The sequence below is a fragment of the Cyrtonyx montezumae genome, unplaced genomic scaffold (assembly GCF_038088225.1).
Source record: "Cyrtonyx montezumae isolate F1298 unplaced genomic scaffold, pur_monq_1.0 scaffold_3, whole genome shotgun sequence".
Lineage (NCBI taxonomy): Eukaryota > Metazoa > Chordata > Aves > Galliformes > Odontophoridae > Cyrtonyx > Cyrtonyx montezumae.
Genome location: NW_027072034.1, coordinates 151,652,426 through 151,665,683, shown reverse-complemented (window position 1 = coordinate 151,665,683; position 13,258 = coordinate 151,652,426). Strand labels below are relative to the sequence as shown.

Genomic DNA, 13,258 nt, shown 5'->3' with positions numbered 1-13,258 from the left:
GTTGGGTTTAATTATCATTGAATGAAAAATAAAGTTTTTATGGTATTCTTTTGTTTTGTTTTGTTTTATAAGGAAGTACTAAATAAAATACTGGAAGACTTTGTAAGTATTTTCATTGTTCCCAGAGTGCAGGAATTTTTCCTTCTATGTTAAAGTAATAAACATTTTGACGTGAAAGCCATCAAATAGAACAATTGTTATTCTTTATAGCCTGAAATAAAATATAAGCTTCTGTTTGTATTCCTACAGCACAGTGTTTCTAGAGCTAACTGCAATAAGATTATTATGTTGTTTACGGATGGTGGTGAAGAAAGAGCACAAGAAATATTTCATAAATATAATGAAGACAAAAAAGTAAGTGACATATGAAGGATTTTCTTATATTAAGTGCAATAGTGGAATGTTTAAATACAGAAATTAATTCATTTTTGTATGTGTAATACGCTTTAAAAAATGTGTTGCTATTGAAACTTTGGGCACATAAAGCTGTCTATGTCTGTTATATTTCTCTGAAAAAAAATGTAGCTAATGTTTGCACTTTGTAACTCACTGTTGTCAAGTGGTATAAAAGTGCTAGATTAACCATCAAGAGTTAAGCTTTCTAATGGCATTTTTCTTGCTTTACTGTAATCCTTGCACTATCAAGTGGAGTCACAGGTAGATAAATACTATGACCTATATCTCCTCACTGTGCATATTTTCAATAGGTTTTGTTGTTCAACATGCACATTCACGTGAACTGATCCTTTCAAAAGGAAAGCTAGGAATGCAAGACAATTTTCATCTCCACCTGTGATTCATGTAGTGACCTTGAATAATAATTTTAAGTCTGCTTTATAATAGTATTTCACATAGAATGATGTGGTGTTATATAGTTATTCTTTGTGCCTGTACTTTTAAACTGTCAATTAGAAGGAACAGTTGAAATCATAGCAACTTGCTCACTGTGTGACACTTACAGCTGTATTCTGAAAATATATGCAGAGATACCTCTTCAGTAGTGGACTTGATAGCTTTTATTATATTACAAATGCTGTAAACTAAAGGAGAGACAAATGAGGGGTAAGATGCATTATTCATTTCTTATTATTTTCCATTAAATTTGCTGTGTGAGTAGAAAAGTACAACAAAATATCTACTTCAAAGTAACAGATTTGTAGTGCTGTGATTTGTGGTCTTATATCATGCCTGATAATCAATCATCCTGTGAAGTATAATTGATGAAACGTAGTTTAGAATGGCTGTTTTACTGCATCTCTTGATACTGCAAATTTACACTGCCTAGAGTTGAGTTGTTTTGATGTATAGTAGTATGGCTACAATTATATTTAATACACTCTCGCTTTCTTGTTCTCTCTACCAAATAGGTTTGATTTTTTATTACATATAACAAGTGTGTTCTGATGGTAACAGTCACAGCTGGATTACTGATTATTTAAGTGCCTTTTTACATATAATTAACCTTTCAATGCATCTGCACTGAAGTTATTTCCAACAAATATAAGTTCTGGGTATCTACAAATCTGTATGTGTAAGAAATTATATTTCCTTGCTGGATTGTTAGATGTCATCCCTTACAGCTTTTCTGTAGGATTTTAAGCTTTGGAAATAAATGAGACACAGAACAATTTGCAGGTATAGCTCAAAAAATTCATTTTTTAGAATTATTATTATTTCATTAGAAATAATAATCAAACTTCCCTGACAATCATTTGAATTATCCTTGCATTTTAATTTTTTTTTTTAATAGTAAGCATACATAAGGATACAATAAGCAATTTAAAATTACCAAAAAGCATTTTAGATCCTAGTCTGGAAAAATGCTCTGTTAAATTACAAAATTTCATATATCTGGGTTGGGATGTAGGTATGCTTAAAATAGTTTTCTGTCTTTACAAATCAAAGTATGAAGATTATTATAAAATCTAGAAAACTTTTTTTGAGGAGGAACTTTCCTAGTTTTCATCTGTTTCATACTGAAAAATTACTGTTACATTTGCATGACTTTTTCACTCTATAAACCCAGATTTTAATGTTACAAATTGCAACTATATGCTGTATGTGATATTTAAATATTGGCATGTTTACCTTTAAAGGGACATTTGGGGCAGTCACATTAAATGTGTGAAATACGGCACACTATGAATTTTAGGAAGGTGGGTTGTAAATTTGCTTTTTATTTGCATTCACGCTATAGATGGCTTCACTGAAGATAGCAATATAAATTCAATTGAAATACAGATACAGCAGGCATTCTCCATCCTAAGAATTTTAAATTCAACTTAAAAATAGAAAATGAATACAGTTCTTCAGGGCAGATTGTATACTCGTAAATCTATGTTATGAAGAACTGCTCAGTTTATGTGAGTAGGGAAAAGATCTTATATGTAGCTCATGCACTTTCAGTTGTCTGAATTTTCCTGTCATGAAAGATGTCTTGGGTGGTCAGATGGACTGATTTCAGGTGGGAGGAGAAGCACCAGGTCAGTGTCATGTCTCATTCTCACCAACTTATCAGTAGTGAGTAATACAAGCTTGTGACATTGTCATTTGAGATGAAAAGATTTCAAGATAAGTGTTTCAACAACTCAGTTATGTTTTAAATAGTTGTGTGTGGTGAACACAGAGCTGCTACAGTGATAGGAGCCCTGTGTGAAGAGTGTCCAACCTGGAAGTTCCACTAAAAAATTTAGGGCTGTCTAGTGTCTTCTTTCAAATGTGACAGATTCGGTAGTTTTGTTGACTGATATAATTATAACCTCTAAGAGAAAACATTTGCAAAGCATTCTTCTAAAAGAAAAATTCCTTCTGCTATCATTATGTAAGGAGGGAACCATTATATTTTTTTTTATCCATTGGATTGCATCTATTATAGCACAACTGCATATCAATATAAACAAAAAGATAAACATTTAGTGTTAATCTAGGCAGTGGTAGATGAGTCATTCCAGACAAGCCTGAAGGCATTATTTCTGACTACAAATGACCACTGAGAAAGCTGATGACATTTCTACTTGGGATAGCCATGGGATTCTGATTAGGTGTCAGACTGAATAAATGTAACTTACTCTGAAGTTACTTACTAAGCTGAAAATAGAAGCTGCATGTTTCTCAGCAACAATATAAACCTCTGATGGGACTTAACAACTACCAAAGTGTTAAAGCTCTCACATTTCTTTGTGCCAGATCTATAACACATACAGCTTAAAGTAAAGAAATAAAGGTCTCAAGTGAGCAAAGTTCTAGCTTATGTCTGAATGGCACGTAGTATAATTTGATAGATAAAATAGCAAAAATGCTTAGCTAGTCTTTAAGCTTTCAGTTTTTAGATTGTTGTCTGGACCATACTACATTTGTCTTCTGTGATCTTTACTCAGGCAGAAGCTGTTATTTCTTATTTCTCCCTAGACAGCTTCCTTGTGCTGTGAATCTTATTGAAGTGATGGTACAGAGAATCATCCCATAACAGAAACCATTTCCAGCCAGCTGGTTAAACTGGCTCACTGGCTCCTTCCCTAATCACTTCTGTCTTAAGAATGTATCCAGCTCTTAATTTTAATTTATTTTATGCACTGTGGCTTTCACAACTGGTATCGCTAAAACATTCTTGGTAAAATTTGGGTCAGTATTCACACATTTTGCAGTCCATTCCTTTTGCTTTTTGTTGTGTGCATGTGTTCTATTTTTTGGTTGTTTTTTCTTTTTTTCCTTAGAATTAATGTGGCAACTGTTACTAGACAGCTTGCTGCAGAAATATCTTACTCTTAGGCTAAATTAAATATATAGTTATTACCACTTTCTTAGCCCCATTTACTTATGAAGGATTCACAACATACTCAACTGTCCTAGCTTCTGTCCTATCTTCTTCTTCCTAACATAATTAATGTCATTTAATTAATGAATATAAATATTCCATACAAGTAGTCTTCCTCCTGTGACCGTTACTGTTTGGGAAAACTTCAATAATATCTAAATTGCACAATACTAGGTAGTTTAAGGTCAAAAATGTGTAAATCCAAGAAATAATATTTTTTATCCTTTTTTTGATTATTTTTGTGTGATACCGTTTTTTTTTTTCCTGTATCCCAAACATTTTTCCTCATTTACCTAAGTTTTGAGCCACAGTTACCTGATAGCGTGTGAAGTCTTTTCCTGCACTCAGAAATAGAGTAAATGGTTATTAGAAATCTGATGGTTTGTTGTTGTTTTTTTTTCAAAAATCTGTACATATTATCCTTTTAGGAAGGAAGCTGTGCTGATGTACCTTGGCATGGGTCCATTGCTGGCAATGCTGTTTGATTTGAGCAGTCTACCACAGCTTTTCCCACATTGTCTTTCACTGATGCCTTTTCATTTAGACTATATAAAATCTTTTCTATATTTTTTTTTCACATAAACTTTCAATAAGGAATTGCTACCCATTTCTTGTCACCTTTTCACACATATTTCCCTTTAGCTAACAAGTCTTCCATGCTATTCCATATATGCACACAAATTTGTTGGACAAGATTGCTGCAGGCTTAGGAAGCACAGCAGAAAGTGCAGCAGAGCAGATGAGGGTTTATTTTGGGATGAAGATAAGTGTGCAGAAAAGCCTTTTTGTGTGTAAGTTCACAGGGCATCATATGTTGGTACTGAGTCTCTCTTTAGGCTTCTGTTTCATTATCATCATGAGACCGTCTGGGTTACCATGCGGTGTTTTTATCTGCTTGCAAGATAAAATCCACGAGGTCATGCTGAGAACTGCAGAAAGCTAATAAAACTTTTAATGTAGTTTTGTTGAAAAGTAATCTTATCAGTCATATTAGAATCATATGTATGTGTTACATAAAACCCAAGTGACAGCTTTTTTCTTTCAAATTTGGCATGGAGGGGAGTATTTGATATGTCTGTTTTTGTTAATCTTCAGTTACAAGCCACTGCATTAATAGTGATTGATTCAAGGTGTCACAGGTCAATGCTGCAGATGGCATGAAATGATTAATCCAGTAACAGGGATAAGATATTGCTTCATATAGAAAGTACATTATGGTTATTATGGAATGAAAATAAAAGAATGGGACTGCAATTTACTTATTTACAGAAGAAAAATGATACGTGCAGCATAACTGGTTTTGATTACAGCTCAGAGTGTTGGTGTTGGTCTTGTCTTGGTCTTCACATGTACTAATTGGGTTTATGCTTACAAATCTGTGATTGCCGTGAATGCAGTATGAGTTGATTGTTTTATTCTCTAATTAAAGAATTGGAGTACTGAGATTTTCTGCAATGAGTAATTAAGTAACTACACCATTCTTGATGATATTTGTGTAACTCTTTACAGTATCCACTTCTATAGCTTTCTTAGTTACCTACAATTTTTATTTCACTACATACCTGCTTAGAAAGTTTTTTGTAAAACTAATAATAAAAAGCTCCGAATTGTTTTTTTTTTCTTTACTTTTTTTTTAATTAATTTTATGGTCTTTGTGGTGATTCTTATCATAGTTTTTTCTGTCATTTTAGGAAACCAACTTTTGTGACCCAGTTCAAACTTCCCTTTTTTTTTCTTTTCCACTAAACATATTTCTTCCAACTACTCCTAAATTATATCTTCAAATACTTTTCTTATTTATTCTGTCCTCTGTTGCGTATAGATTCATTTTATCTCTACCTCTACCTTACTTAAAACATGCACTTGAACAGTTAGAGAAACTGAAGTTTCAAGAGAACAGAGTAGTTTCTATGACTTTTTTTTTCTTTTTATGCAGCAGTTAGATAAATGCATCATGGAATATAACTTGATTTTTGGAACCACATGGGGTTATTGAACCAATATCTTTTTCTTTCTTTCCTGCAAATCATTTTTTCCTAGATTATTACTACAGGAAGTAGACTACAGGAATTCTTCAATTTCTGTTTGTATATTTGAATTTGTACATCACATTGGGAAGTTTCCATTTGCAAATTGACTGCATTCCTTTTCATGAATGTCTGTCTTTCTTGTAATCCTTTCTTCTTAGGTTATCTCCCCTCAATTTTCAACTAGCTGATTCTCTGAGAATGTTGTTCAAGTCTGTCTTTTTTGTAGAGTTATCCTTATTTTATTTCTGCCAAAACTTCCAAAATCAGTTATTGCTCCTTCAATCCATTTATGTTATTCCTTCTTTATTTTCAGTTAACTTAGAAATAAAAAAAAAATAATAGAAACAACAACAACAAAACTCTAACATTTTCTAGAACAAAAAATATTCCTAGGTTTCTAGAGTGTACTCAACAGTTGTGTTTCCTATCATATTGCTTTATCAACTTGAACACATATTATAAAAAGATAATTTATTTTAAGCTTCCAGTGTTTAATGAAGGAAGTACCATAAGTAAATCTCAAAGAACTCTCTAGTGACTGCAACTCAGACTGATAATGTATGAGCTGCGTTGCTATAAAAGCCATAAAAGAGAGTTAGAAATCCCATTCATTAAAAAATATAAAAATGGTGAGAACTTGAAGGAATTGTATCCTGCAGATGGAGAAGCAAAACTGGACATAAGAGAAAAGCCTGTGCAATTATGTAAATTAGCAAGTGCTTTTCTTAGAATTTGCACAATTGTGATTCAGTCAGTTGTGTATTAACTGATACCAGAAAATTCCAATGTGTAACATTAAAAGGTTTGCATAAAGTTTGCAGCTTTCTGGGAAGAAACTGCAGAATCTGTCCAATTATTAGAAGAATTGATACGTGATAACACATCAAATACAACTGAATATATTTTAAAAATAAGTCAGCTATTGTTAAGTGATGTGATAGATGCTGATTAGGCCAGCTGATAGGAAAGTAATGAGCACTAGTTGAGCATTAGTCCACTGGATGGGCATTTTAAATGGAATGGGACATCTTTGAAAATACTGGCCAATATACTGATGGAAAAATGCATGGGAGTATGCAGCAGACTTCATACTGAGGCTGAAAAGAAGAAGTTGCAGAATGGCAATCTTTGCAGTAAGCATGAGAATAAAGGAAGAACTGAAACAAACAGATGGTAGCACAACTTGTGTGTCTGCAGCAGTATAAAAAGATGACAGGTTAAGAGGGAAATGAAAATTTCAAGAAACAAAGTTACAGTTTATTCTGGTAACGAAGAATACATTCTTATGTACTCAAGAAGCTATGCTAAGGCACATGGGAAAGAGGGAGGGGATATGGGAAAATCAGCATGGCTTCAACAGAGGCAAATCCTGCTGTACCAACCTAGTGACCTTTTATGATGGTGTCACTGCATGAGTGGACAAGGGAAGAGCTACTGATGTCATCTATCTGGACTTCAGTAAGGTGTTTGACCTGCTACCCCACAACATCATTCTCTCCAAATTGGAAAAATATGGATTTGATGGGTGGATTGCTCAATGGATGAGGAACTGGCTGCAGGATTGATTCCAGAGTGGTGGTCAATGGTTCAAAGTCTGTATGTAGATTAGGGATGAGTGGTGTCCCCTAAGGGTCAGTGCTGGGATCAATACTCTTTAATGTCTTCATCAGTGACGTTGACAGTGGGGTCAAGTGTACCCACAGCAAGTTTTCTGATGACACCAAGCTGTGTGATGCAGTCGTCACACAAGAGGGATGGGATGTCATTCAGAGGGCCCTAGACAAGCTTGAGCAATGGTCCCAGCTGAACCTCATGAAGAGGAGGATAAAATAAAGATAGTTGGGCATAGTCTCTGCCTCTTGTTCTCATGGGGGACTTCAACTTCCCAGACATAAGCTGGAATTATAAACTGTAGAAAGGGAACAGTCCCAGAGGTTCCTAGAGTGCATGGGAGACCACTTCCTAACTCAGTTTGTGAATAATCCAACAAGGGGAATCAAAATCCTGGACCTACTGTTTGTTAACTGAGAAGATCTTGTGGAGGATGTAAAGGTTGGATGCTGAATGGGGCAAAGTGATCCTGAAATGATAGATTTTTAAATCCTTGTTGAGACACAGAGAGGAGTAATCAAAACTGCCACCTTTAACTTCTGGAGGGAAGACTTTGGTCTCTTTCAGACTGTGGTTGAGAGAGTCCCCTGGGAGGACTGCACCCTAGAGGGCTGAGGGAATTGGTAGATGTGGTTGCCAAGACATCCTCCATCATCTTTCAATAGTCCTGGCTAACCAGGGATGTCCTAGTGGACTGAAGACTGGCAAATGTGATGCCAATCTTCAAAAAGGGCCGTAAAGATGATTCTGGTAGCTGAAGAGCTATCAGTCTCACCTAGATGCCAAGGAATGGTTACTATCAGGAGTCATTGTGGATCAATTAAAGGTCAGCCATGTGATTAGGCCCAGTCAGCATGTCTTCATTAATGGTAGATCCTGTTTGACAACCTGATTTCATTTTATGACAAGGTGACCTGGTTAGTGAATGAAGGTAAGGCTTTTGATGTACTCTGCCTGTACTTCAATCAAGCCTTTGACACTGTCCCCCACAACATCCTCGTGGATGGCTGCCTATGGTCTGAATGGACATATGTTCTGCTGTGTGGAAACTGGCTGGATGGCTGGGCCTAAAGAATTGTGGTCAAGGGAGCTAAATCCAGTTGGCAGCCAGTCATGAGTGTTGCCCCCCAGGGCTCAGTACTGGGGCCACTCCTTTGTAACATCTTTATCAATGATCTTGATGAGGGGATCAAGTGCACCCTCAGTAAGTTTGCAGATAACACCAAGTTGGGATGGAGTATTGATCTGCAGGAGGGTAGAAGGGCACTATAGAGGGACCTGGATAGACTGGATCAATGGGTCAAGGTAAAATATATGAGTTTCAATAGGGCCAAGCATCAGTTACTTCATTTTGATCACAACAACCCCAGGCAACTCTATAGGCTTGAAGAGGAGTGACTGGAAAGCTGCCCGTCAGAAAGGGACCTTGGTGTACTGTGGATGGTTGACTGAATATGAGCCAGCTGTGTGCCCAGGTGGACAAGAAAGCCAATGGCATCCTGGCCTGTATCAGGAATGGTGTGGTAAGCAGGACTAGGGAGGTAATCCTCCCCTGTACTTGGCACTGGCCTCCCCTCAAGTACTGTGTACAGTTTTCAGCACCTCCATACAGAAAGGACATCGAGGTGCTGGAGCAGGTCCAAAGAAGACCAACGGGGCTTGTGAAGGGCTTGGAGAATATGCCCTATGAGGAGTGACTGAAGGAACTGGGGCTGTTTAGTCTGGGGAAGAGGAGACTGAGGGAGACCTTACTGCTCTCTTCAAATACTTGAAAAGTGATTGCAGTGAGAGCAGGTTGGTCTCTTTTCACTGGTGACAGATGACAGGACTAAGGGAAATGGCCTCAAATTGTGCCAGGGGAAGTTCAGGTTTGGATATAAGGGAAAGCTTTTTCACATAAAGGATTGGAATATGAATATGCATCCCAGGGAGGTAGTTGAATCACCATCCCTGAAGGTGTTCCCTAAAAACTGTCTGAATGTGGTCCTCAGGAATATAATTTAGTGGTGGGTTGTTAGGGTAGTATGGTTTGGTTGCAATTGGAGTTGATGATCTTGAAGGTCTTTTCCAATCTGAGCAATTCTGTGATACTGTGACTCTATGAGGTTCAACAGATCCAAGTGCAAGATCTTGCACCTGGGTTGAGGCAACCCCCTCTACCAATACGAGCTGGGGAATGAAAGGATTGAGTGCAGCCCTGCAGAAAAAGACCTGGGGGTACTGGTGGATGGGGGGCTGGACGTGAGGTAGCAATGTGCCCTTGCAGCCTAGAAAGCCACCTGTATCCTGGGCTGCATCAAAAGAAGCAGGTCAAGGGAGATGATCCTGCCCCTCTGCTCTGCACTGGTGAGTCCTCACCTGGAGTACTGCATCCAGATGTGAACTCCTCATTACAGGAGAGACATAGGCCTGCTGGAGCACATCTAGACGAAGGACAGAAAAAGGAATTTAAGGGATGGAACACATCTTCTATGACAGGCTGAAAGACCTTTTCAGCCTGGAGAAGAGAAGGCTGCAAAGTGTCCTGATAGTGGCCTTTCAGAATCTAAAGGAGAAATAAAAGGAAAGAAGGGGGAAGACTCTTTAGCAGGGTCTGTTGTGATAGGACAAGGAAAAATGATTTCTAGCTTAAAGAAGGTACATTTAGATTAGATATAAGGAAAAAGTATTTTACAATGAAGGTTCTGAGCCCCTGGAGCAAGTTGCACGGGTGAATGACCTGTCCCTGGAGGCTTTCAAGGTGAGGCTGAGTCAGGCCCTGGGCAACCTGATCTAGCAGTCGATGTCCCTGTTCATTACAGGGTACTTTGACTAGGTAACTTTTAAAGATCCCTTCAAAGTCTGAGGATTCTATGATTTATGATTCTAAGGAAACAGTAACCTCAGTGCTTTCTTTTGCAGTTTCAGTTTGTTTTATTAGAAAACAAAACAAAACAAAACATTTCTCAGGCAGTATTTTGTTTCCAGTAAATTTCTCTTTAAAAAGCATATCTAAATAAGGATGAAATGTTTCTTCTCATCTTTTCATTAAAAAGCCAGACTTTGTAGCAAAGAATTAAAATTCAGTTACTTCACAAAGAGTGAAATATGTCCCATGTCTTGTTACCCAGAATGTCATTTAAATACAATTGTCTGCTCTTCTCTCTGCTATTTTGAATGTAAACTATGCCATTAGGTTTATAAAAAGAGGACTCTGATACAAGCTGTTGAACACACCAAAACTAGAGACAACACTCCAGTTTTACCTGTGGATTGCATGTAGGATTGATTCTTCTGGTTTTTGTTTGTGGTATTTTTTTCCCCCTTACAGTTAAGTTTATTAAACTGACTACAATAGTTATGAATATATGTGTCATTAAGTAGAGAGAGGAACATTATCTTTCAACCATATAGATGATATGTATTTGTGTAGTGTTTCTCATAGATAATCCTTTGATCTAAGGTGCAGTTTATCAAGAAGCACAATGGCTAGCATGCACACTGATTGTATTAATTGCTAGCTGTGAAGGACATTCTCTAATACATGACTGCACATAAGACTCAGTTTTTGAGATATTCTAGGACCATTGCCAGTTGCTGAAATCAGGCATTGTCAGTGCCAGCTTGTGTCAATGAAGGAATGTTTTACCTGCCAACAGATACAAGGTCAGGTTGCCCTAAGCTGAGTCCTGTGTGACAGTGGTAAGTTTCCACTGTTAAGTGCTTAACATTTTTTCTTCTCTTAAAAACTGAACAAAACTTAAAGAATTTTCATTCTTAAGTCTCTCACTTTTAAGATTGCCTTAGGATAATGTTCCTGTCCCAGGCTGATCTCCACGAAACATCACATGAACAAGGTGAAAAGTCTCTCTTTTAGAAGACTGTTTTGGCATTTGAAACTACTCTGTTTCAGTTAGTGTTTTCCAAGCAATACAAGAACTAGAGTAGTGGGAGTAAATAATAGAGAAAATATACAAGGGACAAAGTATACTGATTTAAAGAAAGACCACTGAATAAATTAGAAAATATTAAAATTTAAATTTTAATAGTTACTCTACCATATAGAGTTAAAAACTTAAAAACCAGAGTTTGAAGTACCTTTATTAGATAGAATTTGTTCAATGGAATATAAAATATTCCTTTAAATCCTTTTAAAAAGAAAACTCTTAGTGTCATGATAGGAACAGTAAATATCCCTCTAATTAGTCTGGTCCTTTCCAGCTGCTCAGCTCCCTCAAAATGTTGTTTTGGCTATCATAGAAATGCTGAAAATGCTTTCAATCTAGAGTACAGAGGGAAATACTTTGTCACCTCCTTTGCTTTCCACTATGAGCGACCAAATTTACAAAGAACTCTTGGAAAAAATGAAATTTTCTTCAGGGAATGCTAAATTCTGAATGTCAGGATAGCTTAGGGAAAGGAGAAATTTGGTTGTTTTCTGTTTCAGCAAAGAAATATTATTAAGATAACCAAAGAAGGAAACAAATCAAATGAGTAAATAAAGCCTGTGTGGGAAAATAATCAATAGTTGAACCATGAAAAAGCTGATAGTTTAATTTCTTAATCTGAAGGAGAAGTAGGAATGACTTAGAGATGAATTGAGTGGCTGGAAAATCACTTGATTCAAGAGTATTGCTTACATTTATTCACAAGGAATAACTAGATTTATTTCCAAGGTAGGGCAGTCTGGTGAGATCAGCAACTTCAGGAGAGCGGAGTTAGTAGTGCAGGAGAAGCTGCCAGTGTGTCAGCACCCTTTCAAACAGAACTACAGCTGCAAATCCACACCACAGAAGACTAATTCAGGGATGTTTGAGGTTCTTCCAGGTGAAATAAATCCATGACTTTCAATGGGATGAATTAAGCATACAGCAACTACATTATATGATTGGTGACATCACCTGTCAGCCTCAGTGTCTAAAAGCATCACTTATATAAATGAATTTGAATGGGACAGGATGTGGGCTTGGACACTTTTGCAGTCATATGTATGGCTAGTTTTCAGCCAGTGACAACTGGTGCACTCTCAACCAAGGTACTAGGACTTATCCCGTGAGCACCAAGGAAAAGGAGAGAAAGAAAGAGCAATAATTTAGTTCCTGATCGTGTGTGGATTGTGTTGCCCCAGCAGCTTTCACATTTTTTTTATCCAAATCGACTCTAAAACCTGAACTTAGGCACATAATAATGAAATCTGACTGTTGTTTTTGAAATCACAGTTTTTCTAACTTAACTGCTGTTGGGACAAATGCTGTAAGAGCTAATAAAACAGCTGGTTTGTACCTAAAGCTGGGAAATGATTATATTAGAACTTCTTTTTACTTATGGAGGCAGCTCAGTGCAGAGGACATAGCCTGCTCATTGTCATGTAATATCTCTACATTAAGTTTTTGTCAGGATTGACTAATTCAGCTTTTACTTCTGTGATACTTCTGTCTCGTGAAAGGTCTAACAACATAAAAACTGAAATGATCACATCATTAGTGATACATCAGTCTAATTATAATTGATTTAACATAGATAGAGTAGTCTATATCAGCAGTGTATCTAAACTTTTGTATTTCCAGCATGGCAGGAAGGGACATCACCTGCTAGCCTCAGTCAGTTAGGAATTAGTTGCTATAGTTCCACAAGGTGGCACTAATAAAATGTAGAACAGTACAACTGAATTAGTATCTCTCAGTTCAATTGAAGTGATAATTCTAAAATTTTCTAATGTATTACATTGTAATAGTGCAAATAATGTTTTCAACCTTTACACTAGAAAATATTCCCATTTTTTAGTGCAAATATGTTTTCATCGTGGGGCAACAAAAATTCTCAT

At 36.6% G+C, this 13,258-nt stretch overlaps 1 protein-coding gene across 4 annotated transcripts in view; it reads left to right on the top strand.

Annotated features, from left to right (window-relative positions):
* Positions 1–13,258, top strand: part of CACNA2D1 (calcium voltage-gated channel auxiliary subunit alpha2delta 1) — a 347,835-nt gene that overhangs the window by 276,649 nt on the left and 57,928 nt on the right. For all 4 annotated transcript variants that reach the window (XM_065743706.1, XM_065743705.1, XM_065743704.1 and 1 more), the window contains exon 12: positions 250–354. In XM_065743706.1, the coding sequence (XP_065599778.1) occupies positions 250–354 (105 nt within the window). The remainder of the gene's footprint in view (positions 1–249; positions 355–13,258) is intronic.